General features: G+C 37.0%; 1 protein-coding gene across 16 annotated transcripts in view; it reads right to left on the bottom strand.

The window, feature by feature from the left end:
* LCOR (ligand dependent nuclear receptor corepressor) overlaps positions 1 to 27,101 on the bottom strand; it is a 164,679-nt gene that overhangs the window by 78,953 nt on the left and 58,625 nt on the right. For 15 of the 16 annotated variants that reach the window (XM_055352616.2, XM_063710345.1, XM_031015374.3 and 12 more), the window contains 2 exons: positions 7,467 to 7,532; positions 7,050 to 7,129 (listed from right to left, as the gene is read on the bottom strand). In XM_055352616.2, the coding sequence (XP_055208591.1) occupies positions 7,050 to 7,129; positions 7,467 to 7,532 (146 nt within the window). Of the gene's footprint in view, positions 1 to 7,049; positions 7,130 to 7,466; positions 7,533 to 27,101 lie in introns of those variants that run through there. The other variant, XM_055352619.2, reaches the window with a different exon arrangement.

The following is a 27,101-nucleotide window of genomic DNA, read 5'->3' as shown; positions in this document are numbered from 1 at the left end:
TTCATTTCACTTCCTTAAAGTCAGGGTCAGCTCTTGAAAAGTTGTCAATCCTCACTCTAAACTTTACCCATTCAGAGCATTAGATGAAGACTTCATTCGGTTTTATAGTGGCTTTCTGATTTTTGGTAGTCCACTGAAGAAGGGAGTTTGAAAGTTCTTCTATACTGTTAACAACTGTCTGCCCATGTCCTGCCTAAAATACTACAATTGTTTATCGAAATTATCTTTAATAAAGATGGATACAGTTTGGCTTTGGAAAAAAAAAAACTTTCAATGTATTAAAATAGCAATAAAGGCCAGGCGCAGCGGCTCACGCCTGTAATCCCAGCACTTTGGGAGGCCGAGGCAGGCGCATCACCTGAGGTCAGGAGTTCGAGACCAGCCTGACCAACATGGTGAAACCCCATCTCTACTAAAAATACAAAATTAGCCAGGCATGGTGGTGGACACCTGTAATCCCAGCTACTCAGGGGGGCTAAGGTAGGAGAATCGCTTGGATCTGGGAGGTGGAGGTTGCAGTGAGCCAAGATGGCGCCACTGTCCTCTAGCCTGGGCAACAAGAGCGAGGCTCCGTCTCAAAATAAAATAAAATAAAATAGCAATAAAACTAAAATGTTAAAGGGATATAACCAAACAATGCATATTCACGAATTGGAAGAAATTAAGAAACATTCAGCAAAATATGCTGATACAATGAAAAAGATATAGTTACATGACTCCTGAGCTAGCTGGGCACTGAAAGGTATCTATTACCTGGCTCCAATCATATCACTGGTTACTTCCAAAAATAAATGCCCTGTTCCAACCAGGATGTGCCCTTTCATCTCTGCTCATCCAGACTTATATATTCTTCAAAAACACTGATCAAGTTCTAACTTCTTTTTTTTTTTTTTCCAGACAGTCTTTGTGTGTCGCCCAGGCATGATCTCAGCTCACTGCAACCTCCAGCTCCTAGGTTCAAACGATTCTCGTGCCTCTCAAGTAGCTGGAATTACAGGCATGGGCCACCACAGTCAGCTAAAATTTTTGTATTTTCATTAGAGATGGGGTTTTGCCATGTTGGCCAGGCTGGTCTCAAACTCCTGGCCCCAAGTGATCTGCCTGCCTGAGGCCTTCCAAAGTGCTGGGATTACAGGTGTGAGCCACTGCACCCAACCTCAAGTTCTAACTTCCTAAAACACTCTCCTAATATGCCAATCAAATACTAAACTTACTTTAGTCTTAAACCTAAGTGCATAAACTGATTTTATATTTTGGTATAACATCCTACTCTCCCATCATCCTTAGTGAATCATCCATGTTATCTGTACTTTACAACAGCTATCTCTATCCCAGCCATACACAAGAACAGACTGATCACTGAAGCAGTCCGTTTTTAGGAATTAACTACTAAAAGTAATTTTTCATCCTTCCCATCTCTCCCTGACCCTCTCACTACTACTGGATTAGCTCTTCATACTATCAACATATCTGTAATCAAAAAATCTCAGTGGATGGTCTTTCATTGATATATAAAATAACATAGCTACACATGTATTTTAGTAAACATACATGTTTCAAAGCAATGACACTCTAGTACCAAGAGTACATACACCTAGTACCCACACCTTGAATTCTTACACAGTTCTCTGATTAAAAGGAACTGGAGTTTTTTGGAGAAATCCAGGGCCGGGACAGGGAAAGTACATGTTAAGACTGGAACATCTTTTAATGCCAAAAAGTAAAAAAAAAAAAAAAAAAGTGCTTTAAAAAAAAGAAAGATGTCAAAAAGGACACAACAGTCAACTTCAAAGGGCTCTAAATGGCCTAGGATAATTTGAACTGCTAAGTAAACAAGGACTGAAATGAATTATAATCCACAGAATGAAATAAGAATCCATGAATTCGTACTGATATATTAAAACAACAACATAAACAGGGAGAAAAGAGAAGTTCTTCCTTACAGTAGAATTCCAACTCATAAATGTAGAAGAAATAATGGAAATAGAAAATCATTTGGTCAACACAACAGTAATTTTTTTTCAGGCAATGTTCATCAATGGATGCTAAAATTAGTGCATGAAAAACTAGTATAATTAAAAAAAAGAAGATATTTACAAAACCTCAAAGTACCTCCCCCAACAACGTAGCCATTAACTACAAAAAGGAAAAAGAAGGAAAGAAAGAAAGGAAGGAAGGAAGGAAGGAAGGAAGATCTTACAGAAAAGAGGCAGACAGCACCTTAACTAAGTGATCAAAGTAAACATCACCATGTGCTTTCTGACATGATGCACGAAGAATGATACAACATCAGTCAGACTGTAATCCTGGACTGGATCTTGGACCAGATAAAGGACACTAGTGGGATAACTGGCAAATTCGCCAAGGTTTGCAGATTATACTATTGTATCATTGTTAATTTCCTGAATTTATAATTGTACTGTGGTTACATAACATGCTAACATTTGGAGAATCTGGTTAAAGAATATATGGGAATTCCTTTTACAATTTTTGCAATTGCTTTATAAGGCTAAAATTAATTTAAAAATTTGAAGCTTAAAGAAACGTTAAAGAAGGCCGGGTGCAGTGGCTCACGCCTGTTATCACACTTTGGGAGGCCGAGGCGGGTGGATTGCCTGAGGTCAGGAGTTTGAGACCATCCTGACCAACATGGTGAAACCCCGTCTCTACTAAAAATACAAAAAAATTAGCCGGGCGTGGTGGCATGTGCCTGTAATAACAGCTACTCGGGAGGCTGAGGTAGGGGAATTGCTTGAACCAGGGAGGTGGAGGGTGCAGTGAGCCGAGATCATGCCTCTGTACTGCAGCCTGCGCAACAGTGAGACTCCATCTCACAAAAAAAAAAAAGAAAGAAAAGAAAAGCCTCATGAATAAGCAGTACACAGAGAATTGTGTATATATGTAAACACTCAAAACAGCTATTATAATTTTCCAAGTTTATTAAGCTTCCTGACTTCTTAGTCACTCATTTAATAAATATTTTAGAGTGCCTACTTTATGCCCATAAAACAGAAAATGGGAGGAAGGAAAGAAGTAAGCAGGTAACTGAGGCAGTCAGTCAGTCATTCACTCACAGATTCCTAACACAGCTAGAATTGGTCATTTCAAACACACTTTCCCTCTTTCCAACTGAGAAATTTCCAACTGAGGATTCCGTCCCTCTTTCCAACTGAATTCCAAGACCTACTTAATTCTTGCTCTCCACTTTCCATGTTCCTGCTCCTACTGTTATCAAAATGCATATATTCTAAAAACATGGATCAAATCCCAGCTATGTAATTTTGCCCATAACTGAACATCTCTGACCCTTTCCTTTTCTTTATTTATAAAACTAGGATGCCTTTAATCAACTTTATAGGATTGTTTTGAAGATTCAATAGGAGCGGCAGGGCGTGGTGGCTCACGCTGTAATCCCAGCACTCTGGGAGGCTGAGGTGAGTGGATCACTTGAGGTCAGGGGTTCAAGACCAGCCTGGCCAACAAGGTAAAACCCTGTCTCTACCAAAAATACAAAACTTAGCTGGGCGTGTTGGTGCACGCCTGTAGTTCCAGCTACTCAGGAGGCTAAGGCATGAGAATCGCTTGAACCCAAGAGGTAGAGGCTGCAGTGAGCCAAGATCACGCCACTGCACCCCAGCCTGGGCAACAGAGCAAGACCCTGTCTCAAAAAAAAAAAAAAAGGGAACATGTAAAAATAACTGGCACATACTAGATGCTCAGAACATGTTAGTTGCCTTTCCCTTACAATTACATTCTCTAACTTCTGCATGATCCTGAAGTGTAGTTCAAAAATTTTTACTAATCTCTAGGTGAATCCCTGTTCTACTTCCCAAAGAGGCTACTTCATATTTTTCACCTACGTGTTTTTAAAGGTAAATATAAATAATGTATTTGCTTTATCCATTCTACAGATTTAGTATTTACTGAAAATCCAACTAGCTAAAAGTATGCATAACTGCTGCTTCCCAAATATCAGGTCAATATTTCTAAGTGCTTTTCCAAATACTACCTAGATTATCTCACCATGCCAATCTCAAACTCAAGATTCCAGTACCATGCTCTATGCTGCCACCTATTGGCTATTACCATATTCTCCAGATAGTTCTTTCTATTTTAGAATCTTAAGCCAGCCTTAAAATGCAAGCCTCAGTCCAACTGATATGATACATTTCCAAAAAACAAAACAAAAAAACTATTTAATTTCCAGACTCTAGTCCTTCTCGGACAAGATGCTCCAAGTGACTGCAAAGAGTTCCAATATAAACACTTTAAGTCTAACACAACTAAAGAAATACTGTAAATCTGACAATTCACATGATATAGGCTTTCTCTTTTACTATTTTCCATTACAGATGTATGACTGTCTCCGAAAATAATAAATGCCAAAGACAGGATATAGTATCTAACAGAGAAAAATAGCTTTCCCAGAACCAGCTGAGCTGTCAAATGGAAAAATTATTTCTATTTAGAAAACCAACTAAAAACTGTAGAACTACAAACAGTAAAACAGTCGTTTTAAGTGCTTCACCATTTCATGACTTTCTCTATCTGTATTTTCTTCTAAAACTATTCACACAAGCTGGGTATGGTGGCATGTACCTGTAGTCCTAGCTACTTGGAAGGTTGAAGAAGCAGGATCACTTAAGTCCAGCCTGGGCAACACAGTGATACCCTGTCTCTTAAAAAAAATTCATATAATATTTTACCCTCATACAGCAAAGGAAAACTCTCAATCATATTACAAGAATATACTATATACAACTACCAAGCATAGAATGACTCTCTTCCTCATCCTCACCTGAAAAAAAAATTAGTAACTGTTTCTTCTTTTAATTTTTCAAAAATTCCTATTAAATGGCTTGCTCAATAAAGAGCCACCAGAGACACACACACACACACAGACACACACACAGAGTTTAAAATTATGAACTTCAATTTCACTGGAAGTTTAACTCAAAACAATGTTGCTTTCTTTTCTAGTCTCTCTTTTCGGAGCCAGATTAAATTTTAAAACACGTTCTTCCTCAATTCAACAAAAACAGACCATTCCAAATACAGCAACAACTTTTTCATGTAGAAAACAAGAAAAAGAAGCCATACAAGAAGAATATTAAAAAGCACTTAAGTTGGCTACATGTTGGCTTTCAAATTTTAAAGCAACTTGCCAACACAGATAAATAGTGATACAATGGTTATATGCAGGGGTACAAGGAAGCATACAGCATGGTCTGTCTAGTTATCAGCAGTTGACAATGTAGTCAGGAACAAAAGATTCAAATATGAAAAAGGATGAACAAAATAAGGCAGAATATTAACTGACAAGTAATTAGCACAGATAATATTGACAACAGTGTGAAAGGCTGAAACAGCAATAGAAGCAGAGGAAGGATGGGGCTTAAGAGTAAAAACAAAGGAATTTCTAGCAACAGAGAAATAGCTTAGTCGAAAGAAAACTGTATAGAAGACAAGTGGGATATCATTAGAAAGAAAAGTGGATTAAAATGTGGAGGGTACTGAGGCACTGTTAGGCTAATGAATCCAGAAGACAATGAGAAAGTCATCAAAGGCTAAGTATAAGGTAACATTTCTACACCATTTGAGGGGTGAGGGTTGGGAGGAGTTTAACCTTGTAGGAATATTTAAGAGACTGAAGAAGACTAAGAGAGAACTATAGTAATGATTGTGGAAATGAAAAAAAATGAAATTCATTGTGAGGGAAAAACTGATAAAATCTGGTCAATGATTTAAGTTAAGAGTGTATAGGACAGAAGAAGGCCGGGCGCGGTGGCTCACGCCTGTACTCCCAGCACTTTGGGAGGCCGAGGCGGGCGGATCACAAAGTCAGGAGATCGAGACCATCCTGGCTAACACAGTGAAACCCCCTCTCTACTAAAAATACAAAAAATTAGCTGGGCGAGGTGGCGGGCGCCTGTAGTCCCAGCTACTCGGGAGGCTGAGGCAGGAGAATGGCGTAAACCCAGAGGGGGGAGCGTGCAGTGAGCAGAGATCGCGCCACTGCACTCCAGCCTGGATGACAGAGTGAGACTCCGTCTCAAAAAAAAAAAAAAAAAAGAGTGTATACGGCAGAAGAAAGCATTTTCAAGGCTTTAAAACAGGGAATGGATGTACCATGAAAAAAAAAAAGTAGTAAACCACTATTAATAAATGTTTCCAAAAAGTGAAATGTTTTCTAACAAAATTCTGTTTATGTTTAAAACAAAGCAATAAAACAACAAATACACAAAGGTTCAGCCAGTTTATACAATTAAAAATAACAGCATTCATGCCCAGATATTATGAAGAAGTGTCTTAAAGTAGAAACCATAGTATATCATAAATCTACATAAATTAGTAACTGCTTGATCCAGATCTACATTACTGTTCTTTTTGTACTAAAAATAACTCCCATTACTTGAATTACCACACATTTCATTTTTTAAATAAACACAACAGTTTGAGACAATTAATTATTCTGCCTAGTGAACTATATAAACAAAACAATGCATGGGCTGGGCGTGGTGGCTCATGCCTGTAATTCCAGCACTTTGGAACCTGAGGCAGGAGATCACTTGAGGTTAGGAGTTCAAGACCAGCCTGGCCAACATGATAAAACCCTATCTCTACTACAAATACAAAAATTAGCTGGTGTGGTGGCAGGTGCCTGTAATCCCAGCTGCTCGGGACTGAGGCAGGAGAATCGCTTGAACCCAGGAGGCGGCGGCTGCAGTGAGCCGAGATCATGCCATTTCACTCCAGTCTGGGCATCACAGTGAGACTCCGTCTCAAAATAAAAAAAAAACAAAAAAGCAAAAAAACAAAACAACAACAATAAATGCATGGTAGGATATAGGTTTCTTAATAGGCTAATCAACAGGATGGAAATAACTTAAATTGCAAAACCCAGGATTACTATCAAACTCTTTCATAAGTAAGTATAAAACCATACCTTCCTTTTCCTACAAATCCTCCAACAAAGTAACACAAAGTTTTAAAAGATGAAAACTTTAAAATACTACACTAAATAAAAGTTTCACAGGCTTCTTAGTTACCTTTACTTTATCTCTTCTCAAGCAACAGAATAAACAGTTTTCATCAAAAGTCCAATCAGAAATGCTTTCAGGTTCACAGTCTGCAAAAATAGTAACAAATTAATAGTCATAAAAGAGAATTTTTAGGAAAATAAATTAGAATTAATTTCAAAAATATTGTTTAACAAAAACCTAAGTAGTTAGGCCATATTTGTCTTAAAATTTTTAACTCTTAAATTCTTAAGTCTTAACCGCTCACCAGTTAATACATTATTCATACATATATTAACAATATCAACTAAACACAAAAAGATGCTTACATGAATATAGCTTTAACCCACATGAAACCGTGAATAAAAAGGAGACTGAGGCTTAAAACACCAAGGTATCATGTATGGCACCAGGAAGAATTTGAAATACCAAAAATATTTTGAATACCTTTAAATAAACTGAGATCTTTTAATAATGCAGGTCCAAACAGCCCTTCAAGAATACTTTCAAACCCTGAAAGGATAAAAACAAAATCCATTACCACAATAATATTCATTCTAGTATTGAATAATCTTTGCATAAAAAAAAAAGATGGTGTTTTCTTTCAGTTCTCAAGGATCCTGGATTACTACTGAAGGGATGCTTAGAAAAAGAGTGTCAATGACAAATCTAAAAGGAGCATTTGCATTTCTGTCAATGATTAACATTCAACACAAATTCTGAGCACATTCAAGAACAAGACCAATGAAGGAATGGAAATTCACAGGTTTTCTCACCATTTTACAAAATCCCAAACACCTCTTTGTACAAACTCTCAGGCTCCACTTTAAAAGGTACTTCTCTCAATGAATGAGTCAAAAACTGCTTCAAAATTTCCACAACTTTCTAAAATAATCTAAATAGCATTTTTCAAAATACCAGTTGAGACAACAGACTTTGAGTTAAGTTTATGAAATCTTTACTGAGAAAAACCACATCACACAAACACAAAGTGCAAGACTTTTGTAAAGAAGATACAAAACTTTTAAAAGACTTTTGTAAGTATTTAACATTGCCACAATAACTATGCACTGGTTCCTTTATAAACGTAAACCCCACTGATTGTACATATAAAAAAAGAGAAAAAAATCAAATATACTTGTACACAAATGTTTAAATTATTATGTCCTTCTACCAGTGTGAAAGAAGTAGAAAATGAAAAAATCAAAAACTTTTTTTCTGGCTTATTATCTCAAATACTGATGGATCTACTGAATACTTTAAAAATATCTTGCCATCTTGCAATTTCTTATGGGTCAAGAGAGTAAGGAGGAAAACAAGAGCAGGAATCAGACTGTATCTTTATACAACATACCAGAAATAATAGATTAAAGCAGTGGTTCCCAAAATGTTTGCCATGGACCTCACCGGGAACTCAAATGGTTATTACAAACAAGGAGTCTATGAATCCATATGCACTCTCAGTGCGGCCTCGAAATTAATGTCTTGTGCATTCAGTATACATACTACTTTTCAAATGCATAGGAATATTACTGCAATAAAGTAAATATAAAAAGTGTTACTGAATTCCTAGTAGCTAGGGGCACTGTGTATTTTGCCACATAATCTGTCACCTAGAGGCTTGCGATTTAATTGTTAAAAAGCACTCCCATGCTTAAAAGATAAGGTACCCCTTAATTTAAAATACTATATCCTGCCGGACACATAAGGCCCCCTCACATGTATCAATTTTTGACCACAAATACAACCACAGAAAAGGATTTGGAAGGTAAGGGGGTAGAAATGATGGCCTCTGAAAATGGTATTTTGTTTATCTGGCTATAAGAAGAAGAAGATGGTAATGTAAGGGATTTCTTTGCCTTGGTATTAAGCCATAATTTTCAGTAATCTCTAGTTTGTGTTATTTACACTGTAATTAGAGAGCTGGTTTTTCTATACTATATGATATATCCTAGATTCCAGATTTTTTATTTATTGTTAGGGAGCAATTGTTTTTCAACTCTCTTTAATTCCCATCAAAATTAATCCAAGGACATTAACAAAATCAAACTACCCACTCAAACAAATGGGAGGTATCTATGTCTGTTTATTATTTACCTACTAAAATTAAAATATATTCCACTAAATTGCTATGGTCCCCTCTCTTCCACACTAGGGAGGAAAAAGGGTTCGGGTAGGGCTGTGGGGGTGGGGAGGTAGTGATAAGAGAAGAGAATAAAATGCTAGATACTGCCTATTTTGGCCCTGGAGATCAGATATTTTCAGAACGATCTGACTTAAAAAAATAAATAAATCCCACAGCCTATCTCCAATTCTTAAAGCCCCCCTACCTGCCCTCCCAAAAGAAAATCTGATTTCACAAATAATAAAGTATTTCAACACCTTGCAAGCATCAAATACACAACGCGAATAGCTAAAGGAAATTATTAAGTAGGTCTTATCCTGAAGAGCAAATCTAATACTTTCACCTGGGTTTATATAAAATTGTAACAAATTCCAAATTTTCGGGCTGAGCGTAAATTCTTGAAAAGGAAAAAAGTAAATATAGCAAGAAATAATGCCAGGAAAGAAAAATGCAAATGAAAGCTTTGGGAGATAAAAATTTTAAACAGAATTTGACATAAGAAAATTGGGCAGAAGATCAATAATACTAACAAAAATTTGAGTCACAGATGAAAAAGCAATGACAAAGAACAAAAGCAAACAAAAAAAATCTGGTCCTAAACACAAAGATTTAATCACAACTAATTTTGCTCAAAATAGCAACTGTAAACAAGTTACTCCTCTTTTGCTCATATCTATAACAATATATTAAACCTAACAAATATTATTGATTAGATACTGTAAAGTCGTATTTTGCTACCCTCTGTTCACTGGATGTTAATGCCACTCAGTTTTATTAATACTAAATATTGAATTTAGCAGTTGCATAGCAACAGGGAATGTCTGACGTGCTATGCTTGACATTAACGAAAGGCAAATAAGCGAAGAACAAATATATTCAAAATGTATACCATGATATCACAGAAAAGCCAGAAAGATCAATAACAAAATGCCATGGAAAACTAAATACTGAAAAAGACAGCCATGCCATTATGTTCAATCACTAAGGCTTAAAAACCTTTACATATCACATATAAAGAAAAATTATTTATTTTATCGAAGTTGACTACTTTTGAAAGAATTCCTATCCAACATCACAACTAGTCTCAAGGTTGAGCTCTAGTTTCTTCTTCACTGCAACCTGCACCATGTCTTCAGGCTATTCCTAAAACACTGCTTCAGTGATGCCACCACCTCTTCAAAGTTCACACTGGTTAAAGAACAAACCCCAAATTCCAAATTCGGCAATCAAAACTGCTTATAATTTGACCCTACCTACTGTTAGCTGGCTTACTTACCAGACCTTTCCTGCTCATTCCTACAGCTCTGGTCAGGATGGTCTTCTGTTGTGTTCAGTGATCATTCCTACCTCCTAACATTTTCTGAAGCCTTTGCATCTCACCTTTGCTAAAATATAGTATCTCTCTCCTTCAAGATAACTCTTCAAATTGTTCAACAAATACATATTCATTTATTCGACATACACTAACTGAAAGTCTATCATCTGCCAGGGACTGTTCAACAGGCAGTGTTGAGCTGCCATGTTACCTGCCCTCATGAATCTTCAGTTTCCAGTTCTCTCATCCTCAGAATTCTCACACTGTTGCTTGATTTTAAATAAAAGTCAGTTGCCTAATGTCTTCTCCGCTTTCTGCCATTTACAAAACACTGTCTTTTCAAGTATTTTGTAAAATAAAATTTGTCACAGGCTATCTAAACACTATGTTCTCATTTTTCTTTTATTCATTTATGTCTTATCTCCTCAAGGAGAATTAATGCTCCAGGAAGGCTAGGAAGCAATGTTTCTCTTATAGGAACAATGTTTCTCTCATAGAAAGGCTTCACATGCCTGATTAGCTTCTGATTTAATCACACAGCTCTCGAAAACAGAAGATAGAAGACTATAATCTCCCACAAATTTCCCCCTTCAATCTAAATCACAATCCATTTCCAACGAAAAGGGGGAAAACAGGTTATAAAAAGTAACAGAATAGGAATATATCAAATACAAAGCTAACTAAGGTCAGCAATATAGCCTGTTCTTTTGGAAAAAAATTAACAGAATGAAAAAATGGTTCCTGGGTCTTGGGAACCTCTCCTCTGAGATAACCAGTATAGAGACTAGTAGTTTCAGAGAGGTGCTGAAGGAAATGCAGGAATATATCAGAAAATGAGCAATTTTTACATCAAGGCCCCTGGACCTTGTACGCAAGCTTGTACTGAGCGTGGTGCTCAATCTTCAATGAAGTACAATCATATGCCACACAACGATGTTTTAGTCAAGGATGGACTGCACATACCACGGTAGTCCCATAAAATTATAACGGAGCTGAAAAATTCCTACTGCTTGGTGACTACAGCCATTGTAATGTTGGACTGCAATTACTTTATTCCTAAATAAATTTAGTGTAGCCTAAGTGTACAGTATTTATAAGTCTACAGTAGCGTACAGCAACATTCTAGGCCTTCTTGTTCACTTACCACTTATTCAGTGACTCACTCAGAGCAACTTCCAGTCCTGCACTCTCCATTTATGGTAAGTGCCCTATCCACGTGTGACAATTTTTACTGTACCTTTTCTATGTTTAGATACACAAATACTTACCACTGTGTGACAATGATATTGTGTGACAATGGTGGTATTTCCTACAGTATTCAGTACAGTAATGTGCTGTACAGATTTGCAGGCTAGCAGCAACAGGCTATACCAAATAGCCGAGGTATGTAGTAGGCTACATTATCTAGGTTTGTGTAAGTATACTTTATGATGTTTGAAAAATGATGAAACTGCCTAAGGATGTGCTTCTCATAATGCATCCCCATTGTTAAGCAACACATGACTGTATTATATTTTACAAAGTATCAGTTCAAAGGTGCTTGCTGGCAATAATAATCAATTAGTGTCCTAATAAACAAAGAGGGGAATGATATTATCTGGAGTTGTTTGCTTAAAAGTCAGGATGTGTGACTTGATGCCACCACCACACTGAGCCTTCATACGAAGTCAGTCACAAAGTGAAAGTATTGGGTTGGTGCAATAGTAATTGTGGTAATAATTTTAGAGCACTAGATTATACAATCTTTTATATCCTATCCCAGGTAATTAAAGTAATCAATTCTTTTTAATTGACATTCCAACTATCTCAGTATGTTATTAAATCAAAGACCAGATGAACTTCTATAGATAATGAGCAATGACCATTCAGGCTTCTCTTCCCCTTACTATCCCTGGTGATTCATTTCATTATTAGAGAACTACATTCATTAATAATTCTTCCTCTCCTCCTGAGCACATTCTCCCAGATGATGCACTATGATGAACCCTATTTGTTGGCTCACTTACCACTCTCAGAATTACCTAGCACAAGAACTGATGACAAAACCTAGCCAGATATACCAAAGAGAAGTAACACTTTAATCACGACTAATGGCCCAAAATGAAACAGAATTAATGAAGACAAAACAGCAGCACACTTGAAGACAAATTATAAATAGTATTTTTATTGAGGCCAGGGAGAAATAGTATTTTTTTTTTTTTTAAGAGCAAAGAGCTCTGAATAAAAGAGCAGAGAACAAATGCTTGCGGGGAGGAGAAAAACTACTAAAATTACCAAATAGAATTAAGTAGAGAAATACACAACAAAGTAGTGATTTAGAAAATTAACTTAAGAAATGTCCTACTATCAGTATGGACAACATGGTAAAACTCCGTCTCTATAAAAAAGTACAAAAAATTAGCCGAGGGTGGTGGCACACACCTGTAGTCCCAACTACCCGGGAGGCTGACGTGGTAAGATCACTTGAACCCAGAAGGTGTAAGGTGCAGTGAGCCGAGATTGCGCCACCACACTCCAGCCAGGGCAACAGAGCGAGACCATTGAAAGAAGGTGGACCGATGGACAGACAGAGGAACGGATGGAAGGAAGGAAGGAAGAAACGGCCTAATATTGTATAGTGGAGTGTCAAAGACACATACATAATGAGAAAAAGATTAGAGATGAGGTGGCCAGACGTGCAGTATCTGTAAAATAGGATTTTTAGAACAAGAAAAGGCAAAGAATGAACATTTTAAAAATTTAAAAGAAAATGTAAAGAAAGAAAAGGAAACAAAAACTTCCTAATGTTGATTACTGACTTGAGTCTTCTTATCTAGTGGGCTCCATGAAATACTGCGGCAGCACTAGGGGGTTGGAGGGGAAGCTACACATGTAGACTCTCCTGGTAAAATATCTGAATTTCAACAATAAAAATTTACAAGCTCCAAATATGGAAAATATTTCACTTAATTTTACTTAAAATAAGAGGAAAGAGATTTAGACTACCAGTCATTTCACTGGTAAATGTAAATGCTAAACATGTATGGAGAGCTGGGTATGGTATGTGGTGACACACACCTGTAGTCCCAGTTACTTGGGAAGCTTAAGTGGAAGGACTGCTTGAGTCCAGGGGTTCGACCTGGGCAACATGGGGTGACCCCATCTCTTTTTATTTTATTATTATTTTTTTGAGACGGAGTCTCGCTCTGTTGCCCAGGCTGGAGTGCAGTGGCGTGATCTTGGCTCACTGCAAGCTCCGCCTCCCGCGTTCACGCCATTCTGCTGCCTCAGCCTCCCGAGTAGCTGGGACTATAGGCGCCCGCCACCACGCCCGACTAATTTTTTGTATTTTTAGTGGAGGCGGGGCTCCACTGTGTTAGCCACGATGGCCTCGATCTCCTGAACTCGTGATCCGCCCGCCTTGGCCTCCCAAAGTGCTGGGATTACAGGTGTGAGCCACTGCGCCCGGCCAACCCCATCTCTTAAAACAGAAAAAAGAAAAAAAAAAAAGCCTACGAAGCAGTGTTTACAAAATTCTAGAGGAAAAATGAAGACAATGTGTTGCTTATGAATATTGATGAAAGACATTTATAGATATTCTCTGATTTGGGAAGTAGAACAGCCATTCACTCTGGGGGGTAACGGTTACTCAAAGTAGTTCCATTAAGAAAAATATGATTGGGAATAATGATCTCCTGAAAAGGGAAAAGACTGTTTATATAAAAACTGATGGCAGGCTGCTATAAATACCTTGTCTTTTGATCTCTAATATGTGGTCAGTCTTCATTTTCATACTATTTTTGTTTCTTTTATTCCTTGATTGATCCTATCGGTTTTTTTTTTTTAGTTTTTTTCTTTTAAAAACCTACTTTGACTTTTTTGTTCTTCTCTATTATATCATTGATTTCATTAAATTTTGCTTTAATTTTTTTCAATTATCCATTTCTTTGGGTTTATTCTATTGCATTTTTGTCTAACTCATAAAAGATTCATTTACTTATTTTCAGGTTTCTTTTTTTAAAAAAAGAATCAAGTATAGGATGATTTAAAAGAACTAAAATTTTAATTATTGTATATTAAGAGGTAATCTGTGATAAACAAAATGTGGTATATCCATACAATGGAATAAAATTATAATATGGATGAATAAGCCTCAAAACACATTGTGTTAGGTGAAAAAAGGACAGAAACAAAAGACCACATAATATGAATCCATTGATATAAAATGTACTGAAAAGGCAAATCTATAGATAGAAGAAAGTACATTAGTGGTTTCCTATGGCTGAATGAAAATGAAAAAATAATTGCAAATGGGCAACACATTTCTTTTTGTATTAAGGGAAATATTCTAAAATTAGATGGTGGTGATGGTTGCTTAATTCTGTGACTATAATAAAAATCAGTGAACTGCACACTTAAAATAGGTAAATTGTAAGGTATGTAAATTATGTCTCAATAAAGCTGTTTACAAAACAGGTACTCTATGCCTGTTTGGTAAAAATTTATAATGTTTTAAGAAAATCTGGCCTATTAGAGCCAGCCTTGTAATTCTAATTTAAAATGTATAATTGAACAGCTGATTTAGACTTATGATTTTAAGCCAAAATTTTACTAAGTTTGCATCCTGTATAAGAATACTCACAAAACTTAAGGATGTTTATATTTACAATTTTAAATTATTAGATTTACAAGATTTATTTAAGTATCTAAGGTTTTATTAATCAATATTTACAGAGAAAATAAATTTAATTTATACTTACAGATTTAAATGTTTTAAGAAGTTAAATTAAGATATTTATCAAAAGTTTGTTAAAATTAGTTACAGAATAAGATCTGTATTTAGAGAGAACTAGGTTTTAAGTTTATAAATTTAAATAAAGTGAACATTTAAAAATTAAAAATCAAAGTAACTATGCATTACCTTTTCTATTCACAAAGCCATCAAGAATATTATTTTTTAAATCTCACATTTAATAATAACTAATCAAGTGTTTACATAGAGCTCAGCAGTGTGGGGATACAGAGGTTATGTTTAAAAATATGCCCTGCCGTTAAGATATTTATAATTCTAGTCAAGGAATTAAAATTAACATGCTTTCCCACTACTATGCAGATACTTATAACTCTCCAATCCTTTATTTCTTGCCCTAAGACCAAATTTCTAATTTCCTACTTCATATTATCACCAAAATCTCCTAAATACCTAAAAATGCCCACCAAATCAAAATCATTTTACTCCTTTCCTTCATCTCAATCATAGATTTCGTCTATATTCTGTATTCATTACTAAGAAAATGGCATCACGAACACCTTCCCCCCAAGTTATTCAGGTTAAATAGAGACCTCGGTTAGTCACAACTCCATTCTTTCCATAAATCACCAAGTATTCCGGTCATTGAGTCCTATTCATTTTACTTCAGAAAGATTCCTCCCAATCTGTTCTCTCTTTTCCATCCCTAAATTCAGGTTTTCACTATTTCTTATCTTAACAATTATAATAAATGTCACTCATGTTGATAATAATGACAGTTATCATTAACTGCACCCTTATTTGGTATCAGGCAAGCACTATAGCAGGTGCTTCATGCCCACAACAAAATCTTCAAAGGAATACTGTAAAACAAGCACTATCACTACCCAGAATGTGTAAAACAAAACAAAACAAACAACCCTGAAAATCAAAGCAGCTAATTCGTTCCAAACTGCAAAGGCCAATATCTAGATTTAAAACCATTCCTGTGATTCTAAAGCCCAGGCTCTTTTCATTTCATCACACCACCTATTAATAACATCTCTTAATTTTTAATTTATCTTAGTATTCTCCCACACCACCATCTCTACCACCAGAATCCACCCTTCATGCTGCTGCTAAACATCATCCTTTCTAGGTTTTAAAAACATTTGAGAGCTTTCCACTGACAATAGTGAAGATTTCAATTTCTGGATGCCATGCATGATCATTATAGGATCTGATCCCAAATTATCTTTTCAGTCTCTCCTGCTACCATATTCTGTATACATACACTATGCTCTGGCCATACTGATCAGTCACAACACATACTGTCAATGCTTCCATGCCACTTGAGCACAATATGTCCTCAGCCTACAATGTTCTTCCTGCAACCCTCAATCTAATTCTAAGGTATCCCCATCTCACCCCATAAGCCCCAGGCAAAGTTAGGAACATCCTCATCAGTACTCAAGTTGTACTATTTATATACCTTTTTTTGGTATTTAATCCGCTAGATTTTCAGCAAAGAACTGGAGTTTATTCATCTTTTAACATCACCCTATACTTTGAACTACCATCCTCAAGTAAGTGCTCAATAAATATTTGTTGGATGAATGCAAATACACTCTTTTTAATTCCTACACATCATTATAATTAACTGAGAGGTTCGAGATTTTACAAGGACTCTGTTTTATGTGTCAGGCACGCTAAAGACTTGAAAAAATAGAAATAAAACAGAAGGGTAACAGATATCTAACCAAAAAAAAAAAAAAAGATGGCTTTCTGCTCCAGCTCAACTAAGTTCTCTGTATCTATAGACTAAAACAAGAACATAATTAAGGGCTCTTTTTGCTGGCCCACAAACAGCAAACTCTGTTGCTGGCCCACAAACAGCAGCAAACTTTTTTTGTGGAAAGCTGTAATCATAGTGAAGACAGAAATAAAACAAAAAAAGATAAAGTCCTGAAAAACAATGGTATTAATACATTAAGGAGGGAAAAGAAAGATATACTGAGTAGTTAGAACATTATCAGAATACAGTATTTACATACATAATGCCATAAACGAGATTCAAAGGTATTAAATAAGTTACCAAAATCACAGAGGTAGTGAGTAGCTAGGTCAGATTAAGTCTTTGGAAATCCAGGGGCAGTTCTGTTTCATTTTTTCTAGTATATCAAACTGTCTAGGTTAATTATGCTTAGAAAGAAACCATTTAAATGCAAATCTGAGGTTGATCAGGAATGAGTCAATTACATCAGTTCACAATCCATAGGCCACAATCCGTTTGAAGACCTCTGTCATTACAAGGTCAGTAAATTCATATGAGCACTGTTTGTAAATCAAATAAAAATGTGCTTGCATATACAGCCACTAACTACTCTTTTTTAACACATCCTGCTACAAACAATAAAATACGTATTCATTTAAAAAGCATTACTGAATCCATAATATCTTTTTCACATCACATTTTTTCTCAAAGATACCAAAACTGCAAATTACACTGTGAGAGGTAAGCATTCTTTTGGGTTTTTTTTTTTTTTTTGCTTTTCTTTCTCTCTCTCTCTCTCTCTCTCATATTTCTTGGGAATAATGGAGTTAACTAAGTAAAAACAAAATTATAAGCTGAATGATTTCCTTCACTTTAGGTAAAATGGAAATTTCTATAGTTGAAAGAACAGAGATAAAAACTAAACTTTGAAAGTTCTTAGGGTTGGAAAGGTGGGGGTTCCTTTTCTATCCCTTCCCATCCTCTCCCTATTCCTTTGTCCATTTACTCTCTTCTTTCCAGAGTTAGCCCCAACCTAGACCTAGCATGCTTGCGGAAGCTTTATACTATTAAGAGATTCATTTATTATCTTCAGTGTGTGGATCTCAATAACTCTAGATTGTTTTAAAATTACTTTGGGCCGAGTATCATGGCTCATGTCTGTAATCCCAGCACTTTGGAAGGGCAAGGCGGGTGGATCACCTGAGGTCAGGAGTTCAAGACCAGCCTGGCCAACATGGTAAAACCCCATCTCTATTAAAAATACAAAAATTAGCTAGGCTTCGTGGCGTGTGCCTGTAGTCCCAGCTACTTGGGAGGCTGAGGCGGGAGAATCGCTTGAGCCTGGGTGGTGGAGGTTGCACTGAGCCAAGATGATGCCACTGCACTTTAGTCTGGGCAACACAGCAAGAATCTGTCTCAAAAAAAAAAATCGTAATAATAATAATAAATAAAACTAATAAAATTACTTTGCAAGTAATTTACTGAAAAGAAAATAAATTAAAATTTCTCATATTTTCCCCCATTCCTCACAAGCAGTCAACTCTATTTGAGGTATGTATGTCAGTCTAATACATTTGTGAATAAAAAAAGTCAATGACATAAGGTATGACTATACGGTAATAGTGAGATCCCTCCTCAACCCACACGCCTCTAAATACCAGAAATGTCAGTAACATCCATATAAGTGCTACTGTACAAAGCAGCGAAGACAGCATTTAGAGAGCCGAGAAAAAAATTATCTAGGAGGCAAGATTTTTTTTGTTTTTTAGTTTTTAGAGACAGAGTCTCTTTCTGTTGCCCAGGCTGGGTTGTAATGGCACAATCACAGCTCACTGTAACCTCAAACTCCTGGGGTCAAGCAATCCTCCTGCCTCAGCCTCCTGAGCAGCTTGGACTACAGGCATGCATCACAACAGCTAGTTAATTTTTAAATTTTTCTTCAGACAGAGTCTTGCTATGTTGCCCAGGCTGGTCTCAAACTCCTGGTCTCAAGCGATCCTTCTGCCTTGGCCTCCCAAAACACTGGGATTACAGGCAAAGGAGGTAACATTTCTGAGCACTCAATGAAGTGAGGGAACAAGCCATATGGAGACACATGAATGTTCTAGGCAGAGTGAACAGCACTGAGGTAGTTAAGGTATGAAGTACGGTATATTGAGAATTAGCAAGAAAGCAGGCATGGTCAGCAAGGTGATTTAAGATGGGAAGTACAAGATAAGGTAAGAGATTTAGAGGTATGATCATACAGTCCACAGTGAGGAGACTGGATTTTGAATTTTAATAGAAATCCACTTAAGTTTTATATCTGGGTAGTGGTAGAGATAAAATAATTAGATACATATTGTTTAAGATTACCAGGTAGCTGTAGAGAACAGATTATTGGATAAAGCATTAGGAGACTATTATGACAACAGCCTTGGCAAGAGATAGGGGTAGCAATGGCGGTAGAGGGTAGTGACTCCATAGAGGGTATACACCAAACATAAAACCAACTTGCTTGATGATGTGCTGATGTGGAATGTGAGGGAAAATGACACTTACACTTTTGGTCTGTGAACTGAGTAAACGGTAGTGTAACTTTCTAGGATGGAGAAGACTGGAGGATAAATGTTTGGCAGACAGAGATCTAGTTCACTTTTGGGATAAGTCTGAGATGCTACTTAGAAATCAAAGTAGATCTATGAAGAAGGCAATTGGATAGGTGACTTTGAAGTTAAAAGGGAGACACTGAGATGGGGCAATATGAAATTGGGAATCAGTAAAGTACAGATAGAATTTAAAGCTTTAGAACTAGATAAGATCATATTAAGTTAAGGAAAGGAAGCAACAGGACCAAATACTGGAGCATTCCAATGTTTAAAGATGAGAAAGAAAAAGAGACTGAAAATTAAGATCAGGTCTTTTTTACTGTTCTATCTTTACCATCTAGCAAACAACTTGATGGTAAGTACTCAAAAAATACTAGCTGATCTGAACTATTATATATGGCACTGTTATTGAAATAAAGACATATCTTAACCCACCCCAAATGTCATCCGAGGATTCTGAAAGGAAACAGATTCCTTTTAATGTAATCAAACACATCTAAATATATCTAATTTATATATTTTAAAAATCATTACTTTTTACCACACTTCTAACACACCATAATATATGGCAGTACAAAAGATAAACCCTCAGTCTGGCCCCAATTGAAGGATATATTAGAAAATTTTAAACTGTACCAATGTTTGAGTCAGCTTTCAGATTTATATACAAAATTCTTAATAGTTCTCCCCTGCTCAAAAAGGTTCAATGATTAGCTACTGCCTGCATAATAAAATTCAAACTGCTCAGTCTGGCTTTCAAATTCTTCCAAAAGTGAACCTTTTCAACACTCCTTTTCAATGCCTTTCAATAACAATCTGCTTCTCAAGTAGGCCTTGATTTTCTTTGTCTTGATCCCTCTCTTCACCTTGCTCCTTCTAAAATGTACTCTCAGGCCGGATGCGGTGGCTCATGCCTATAATCCCAGCACTTTGGGAGGCCAAGGTGGTCGGATCACGTGGTCAAGAAATTGACACATGGTGAAACCCCACCTCTACTAAAAATGCAAATTTTAGCTGGGCATGGTGGCATGTGCCTGTAGTCCCAGCTGCTCGGGAGGCTGACGCAGGAGAATGGTGTGGACCCAGGAGGCGGAGGTTGCAGTGAGCTGAGATCATGCCACTGCACTCCAGCCTGGGTGACAGAGCGAGACTCCATTACAAAAAATAAATAAATAAAATTCTCTCAAATATCAATAGTCTTGATCCTACGTGGTCTTCAAGGCCATAGTTCAAAAGTCCCTTCCAACTGTTATCTTTCCTCCCAAATGATTCCCAGTATCTTTCACTTTATTTTTCCTTCATTTTCAACATGAATGCACATTTTACGTATCCAACTGAATTTTACATTCACTGCTGTAGTGTAATAGAAGGAGTACTACAACTCTAGGAAGTAAGAGATGGAGTGGTTAAGAATATGAATTACGAAGCCAGGTCACCTGGGTTTGTAAAGCTCTATAACCTTGGACAATTTCTTTTTTTTTTTTTTTTTTTTTTGAAACAGAGTCTTGCTCTGTCACCCAGGCTGGAATGTAGTGGCGCGATCTTGGCTTACTGCAACCTCCACCTCCAGGGTTCAAGCACTTCTCCTGTCTCAGCCTCCCGAGTAGCTGGGACTACAGATGCCCACCACCATGCCCAGTTAGTTTTTGTATTTTTAGTAGAGACGGGGTTTCGCCATATTGGCCAGGCTGGTCTAGAACTCCTGACCTTGTGATCTGCCTGCATCGGCCTCCCGAAGTGCTGGGATTACAGGTGTGAGCCACTGGGCCTGGCCAAACCTTGGACAATTTGTCTTCTTCACACCTCACTTTCCTTGGCTATAAATTAATAACGTGATTAGACAAGTATTTGTAAATTATTTAGAATAGTATCTGAAAGCATATTAGAGATATTATATTATAAAGTGTTAGGAAGCAAAGAAGGCAGAGGTTATGTTTTCAGTTTGTTAATGCCTCTTTTGTTCCCTATATGATTTAAAAGACTACATACAACAATAATTATAACTCTGTGTTGATGGACAAACAATGCATAAAGATTTATTGGAGGGGGGAGAGCTATGTAGCAGCAAAGTATTTTATATACTATTGAAACCAAGTTGTTATTAATTCAAAATAGACTGCTACAAATGAAGGTGTTAATTATAATCCCCAGGACAAACACTAAGAAAATAACTATTACGTTGTAAAATAAATGAGAAGGGAATCAAAACGGTACACTAGAAAATATGTAACACAAAAATCAGTCATGGAGGGCTTGAACAAAACTGATATAAGACAGACAGAAGGAAATATAAAATGACAAATGTTCCTCCTTATCAGCAATTATATTACATGTAAATGGAGTGAAGCCTCCAATTAATAGGCAGAGATGGGCAGAATTAATTTAAAAAGCATTATCCAACAATATTCTGTACACAAGACATTTGCTTTAGATCTGAAGACACAAAGAGGTTGAAGGTGAAAGAAAAGAAAAAGCCCATGCAAACAGCAACCAAAAAAGAAATGGAGTGGCTATACTAGTATCAGACAAAATAGGCACTGCGATGGTCTAACTGTTGGAGTCCCCCCAAAAATTCATATGTTGAAATCCTATCACCTCCAAGGTGATAGGATTAAGAAGTGGGGCCTTTGGAAGGTGGTTAGGAAAATAAGGGCAGTGTCCTCATAAATGGGATTAGTGCCCTTATAAAAGAGGCACCAAGAGAGATCCCTCATCCTTTTGTCATGTGAGAACATAGCAAAAAGACAGTCATCCATGAACCAGAAAGCGGCACCTCACCATACCAAATCTGTCTGTCTTGATCTTGAACTTCCCAGCCTCCAGAACTGTGAGAAATAATTTTTTTTTATAAGCCACTTAGGCAGCCCAAGTGGACTAAGAAAGGCATTAAGACAAAACTACTTAAAAAGACAAAGGACATTATATAATGATAAGAGTCAATCAAGAACATTTAAGAATTAAAAACATATACGCCCCTAACAACACAGCCCCAAATTCTATGAAGCAAAAATTGACAGACTTGAAGGAAGAAATGGCTCAACAATAATAGCTAGAGACTTCAACACCCTATTTTCAATAATGGGTGGTACAACTAAGCAAAAGATACATAAGGAAAAAGAAGACTTAAACAACACTGTTAGGCAACTAGATCTAAAAGACATATGCAGAACACTCCAACCAACACCAGCAGAATACACATTCTTTTCAAGTGCACTGGAACATCCTCTAGGGCAACACGTTAGACCACAAAAAAACTTGCCGTAAATTTCAAAAGACTGAAATCACACAAAGTATCTTTTCCAACCACAATGCAATGAAGTTAGAAATCAGTAAAGGAAAACTGAAAAATTTACAAATATGTGGAAATTAAACAATACATTCTTAAATAGTTACTCAAAAAAGTAACTACAGGCTAGGTGCGGTGGCTCACACCTGTAATCCCAGCACTATGGGAGGCCGAGGCAGGTGATCACCTGAGGTCAGGCGTTCGCGACTAGCCTGGCCAACATGGTAAAAACCTGTCTCTACTAAAAATACAAAAATTAGTTGGACGTGGTGGCGTGCACCTGTAATCCCAGCTACTCAGGAGGCTGAGGCAGGAGAACTGCTTGAACCTGGGAGGCAGAAGTTGCAGTGAACAGAAATGACACCACTGCACTCCAGTGTGGGCGACAGAGACCCTGTCTCAAAAAAAAAAAAAAAAGGTCAAGACAGAGTAAGACCCTGACTCAAAGAAAAAAAAAAAAAAGTCAAGACAGAGTAAGACCCTGTCTCAAAAAAAAAAAAAAAAAAAAAAAAAGAGTCAGAAAAATCAGTTATCAATGAACCCAAAATTTCTCGGAAAAAATCAATATTGACAAACCTTTAACTAGACAGACCAAGAAAAAAGAAGAGAGAAGATTCAATTTACTAAATCAGGAATAAATCTGGGGACATCTTTACAATCTTATAGAAATAGAAAGGATTACAAGAGAATACCATGAACTATTGTATGCCAACGAATTAGATAATCTAGATGAATGGATAAACCTCTAGAAACTACCCAAACTGACTCAACTAAAAAACTGAAAAGACCTATAACAAGTATGAAAACTGTAATAAAACTTCCAACAAAAAAAATCCCAGGACCATATGGCTTCATTGGTGAATCCTACCAAACATTTAAAGAAGAACACCAATCCTTCCTCCAACTCTTCCAAAAAAAGAGAAAAGGGATGAATACTTCCAAACTCATCCCATAAATCTAGTATTACCCTGATTACAAAGACAGACAACATCATAAGAAAACTACAGACCAATCTCCCTCACAAATAGAGACGCAAGAATCCTCAAGAAAATACTAGCAAACAAAATTTAGCAGCATATGACCATCCATCATGGAATTATCCCAGAGATGCAAGGCTGGTTCAACATACAAAAATCAATCAGTTGAAAAAAAGTCACCATATTAACAGAATAAAGTGGGGAAAAGAGAAACCTGATCATCTCAGTTGACATAGGAAAAGCACTGGACAAAGTCCAACACCTTTTCATGATAAAAACGCTCAACAATCTAGGAATAGAAAGGAGCTTTTTCATAACCCTGGTTATGAAACAGCTAACATACTCAATAGCAAAATACTGAAAGCTTTCCCCTAACATCAAAAATAAGGCAAGGATGTCTGCTCTTACCATTTCTACTCAACATTGTCTAGAAGTTCTAGCAAGGGTGGTTAGAAAAAAGAAAAAGAAATAAAAGGCATCCAAATTGGAAAGAAGAAAACTACTTTTATAGATGACATGATTTTATATATACATATTTCTAAAGAATCTTTCAAAACACCACCATTAACCTAATAAACAGGTTCAGCAAGGTTGCAGAATACAAGATTAGCATAAGAAAATCAGTTTTAGGCTGGGCAGGGGTGACTCACACTTACAGTCCTAGTGCTTTGGGGAAGTAGAGGTGAGAAGATTGCTTGAGGCCAGGAGTTTGAAATCAGCCTGCACAACACAGCCAGACCCCTTCTCTACAAAATATCTTAAAGGTTAGCCAGATGTGGTACGTAGTCCTAGACTGTGAGGTGAGAGGATCACTTCACTCCAGGAGTTCAAAGTTACACTGAACTAGGATCATGCCACTGCACTCCAGCTTGGGCGACACAGCGAGACTCCATCTCAAACAAAACAAAACAAAACAAAAAAACTACACGCATACAAAGAAAATAACGAGTGTTGGTAAAGGAAGTGAAGAAATGGGAGCCCTCACACATTGCTGGTGGGAATGCAAAACGGCGCAGATGCTCTGGAAAACAAGTTAGGTGTTTCTCAAAAAGTTAAAAATAGAATTACCAAATGACCCAGCATTCCACTCCTAAGTATATACTCAAGAGAAATGAAAACAGGTGTTCAAACAAAAAGTCATACATGAATGTTCACAGCAGTATTGAACAGCAGCATTATTCATAATAACCTGACAGCGGAAACACTCAAATGTCCACCAACTAAAGAATGGATAAACAAAATGGAGTATAGCCATCCAATGGAATATTATTCAACCATAAAAAAGAACTGTTAAGGACTCAAAGTTTATGTCACTCCCAAAATTCATGTTAACGCCCTAACCCCAGTGTGGCTATATTTGGAGATGAGGTCTCTAAGGAAGCAACAAAGATGAAATGAGGTCAGAAGGGTAGGTCCCTGATCTGACAGAATTAGTGTCCTTGTTAGGACAGAAACCAGAGAAGGTGCACACACGCTCAAGATCACTTATGCTGCCTCCCTGCATGAGCACAGAGGAAAGGCCGTGTGGGGTTAAAGTGAGAAGGTAGCTACCTACAAGCCAGGAGGAGAGGCCTCAGCAGAAACCAACACTGCCGGACCTTGATCTGTACTGCCGGCCTTCAGAACTATAAGAAATAAGTATCTGTGGTTCAAGCCACTAAGCCTGTGGTATTTTGGTTATGGCAACCTGAGCTGACAACATGAATGAATACTGATACATACAACATGGATGAACTTCAAAAATATGCTATATGAAAGCCAGACACAAAAGGCCATATATTGCATGATTCCATTTATATGAAATGTCCAGAACAGGAAAATTCACAGACATAAAGGATATTATGGAGGAAATATGGAAATGGAAGTGACTATGTAATAGGTATGGTCTATCTTTTGGGAGGTGATCAAAATGCTATACAATTAGATGGTGGTAATGGTTGTACAACACTTTGAATATACTAAAAGCTCCTGAATTATACACACCTTAAAATGGCTCAAATGGTGAATTTTAGTTTTTTAAAAGGGAGTGAAATATCGGAAGATACAACTTGGATTACTCTCAAATACATGTTGAGTGAATGAAGCCAGTCTCAAATGGTTACACAGTGTATGAGTCCATTTATATGACATTCTCTAAAAAACATAACTATAGCAAATGAATGGATCAGAGGCTGCCAGAGGTTTTGGGTGGGGCAATTAGAAAAGACAGCACAGGGAACTTTTTGAGGTCATGAAACTATTCTGTTTCTTAGTTGTGGTGTTGGGTATATAAATTTATACATGTGGTAAAATTCATACAACTGTACACAAAAATGGTCAGTTTTACTACAACTTAATTTAAAAAATAAAATTTCTCCTACAAAAAAAATCCATCAGTCTATTTTGCACTTGACCAATGTTTATTTGTAACATCATTACTGGTCATTTGGAAAACATTAATTCACTGAGGTATGTGCATTTTCCATCACACAATGTAACACCAAAAAAATTTACATTTGTTAATATCACTATTGATCCTATGAGAAAGGTCTTTTAAGGGAAGTTCTCATGCCCGCAGTAGTGGATTTAAGTTTTCCAATATTCTAATTTTTCTTGGAAGCTGAAATTGACAATATATACTGTTCTTTTTTTTTTTTTTGAGACGGAGTCTTGCTCTGTCACCCAGGCTAGAGTGCAATGGCATGATCTGGCTCACTGCAACCTCCGCCCACTGGGTTCAAGCGATTCTCCTGCCTCAGCCTCCTGAGTAGCTGGGATTACAGGCGGCCACCACCAGTCCTGGCGAATTTTTGTATTTTTAGTAGAGACAGAGTTTCACCATGTTGGCCAGGCTGGTCTCGAACTCCTAACCTCATGATCCGCCAACCTCGGCCTCCCAAAGTGCTGGGATTACAGGCGTGAGCCACCACACCTAGCCCACTTCATTCATTTTTAAGACAATGTTTGCTAAATACTGAAATCTGAATAACCACAGTTTGTCAGATATTCTTCCAAGTAAAATGGTATTCTATGAAAAAAGTAGGCCAGGTGTGGTGGTTCATGCCTGTAATGCCAGCACTTTGGGAGGTTGAGGCGGGTGGATCACCTGGATTCATGAGTTCAAGACCAGCCTGGCCAACATGGTGAAATGCTGTCTGTACTAAAAATACAAAAATTAGCTGGGTGTGGTGGTGAATGCCTGTAATCACAGCTACTCGGGAGGCTGAGGCAGAAGAATTGCTTGAACCCAGGAGGCAGAGGTTGCAGTGAGCTGAGATGGCGCCATTGCACTATAGCCTGGGTGAGAGTAAAACTCCGTCTCAAAAAAAA

The sequence above is a fragment of the Gorilla gorilla genome, chromosome 8, assembly GCF_029281585.2.
Source record: "Gorilla gorilla gorilla isolate KB3781 chromosome 8, NHGRI_mGorGor1-v2.1_pri, whole genome shotgun sequence".
In the NCBI taxonomy this organism is placed as follows: Eukaryota; Metazoa; Chordata; class Mammalia; order Primates; family Hominidae; genus Gorilla; species Gorilla gorilla.
Note: the sequence above shows the minus strand (reverse complement) of the source record. Positions and strands in the feature narration are given on the sequence as shown.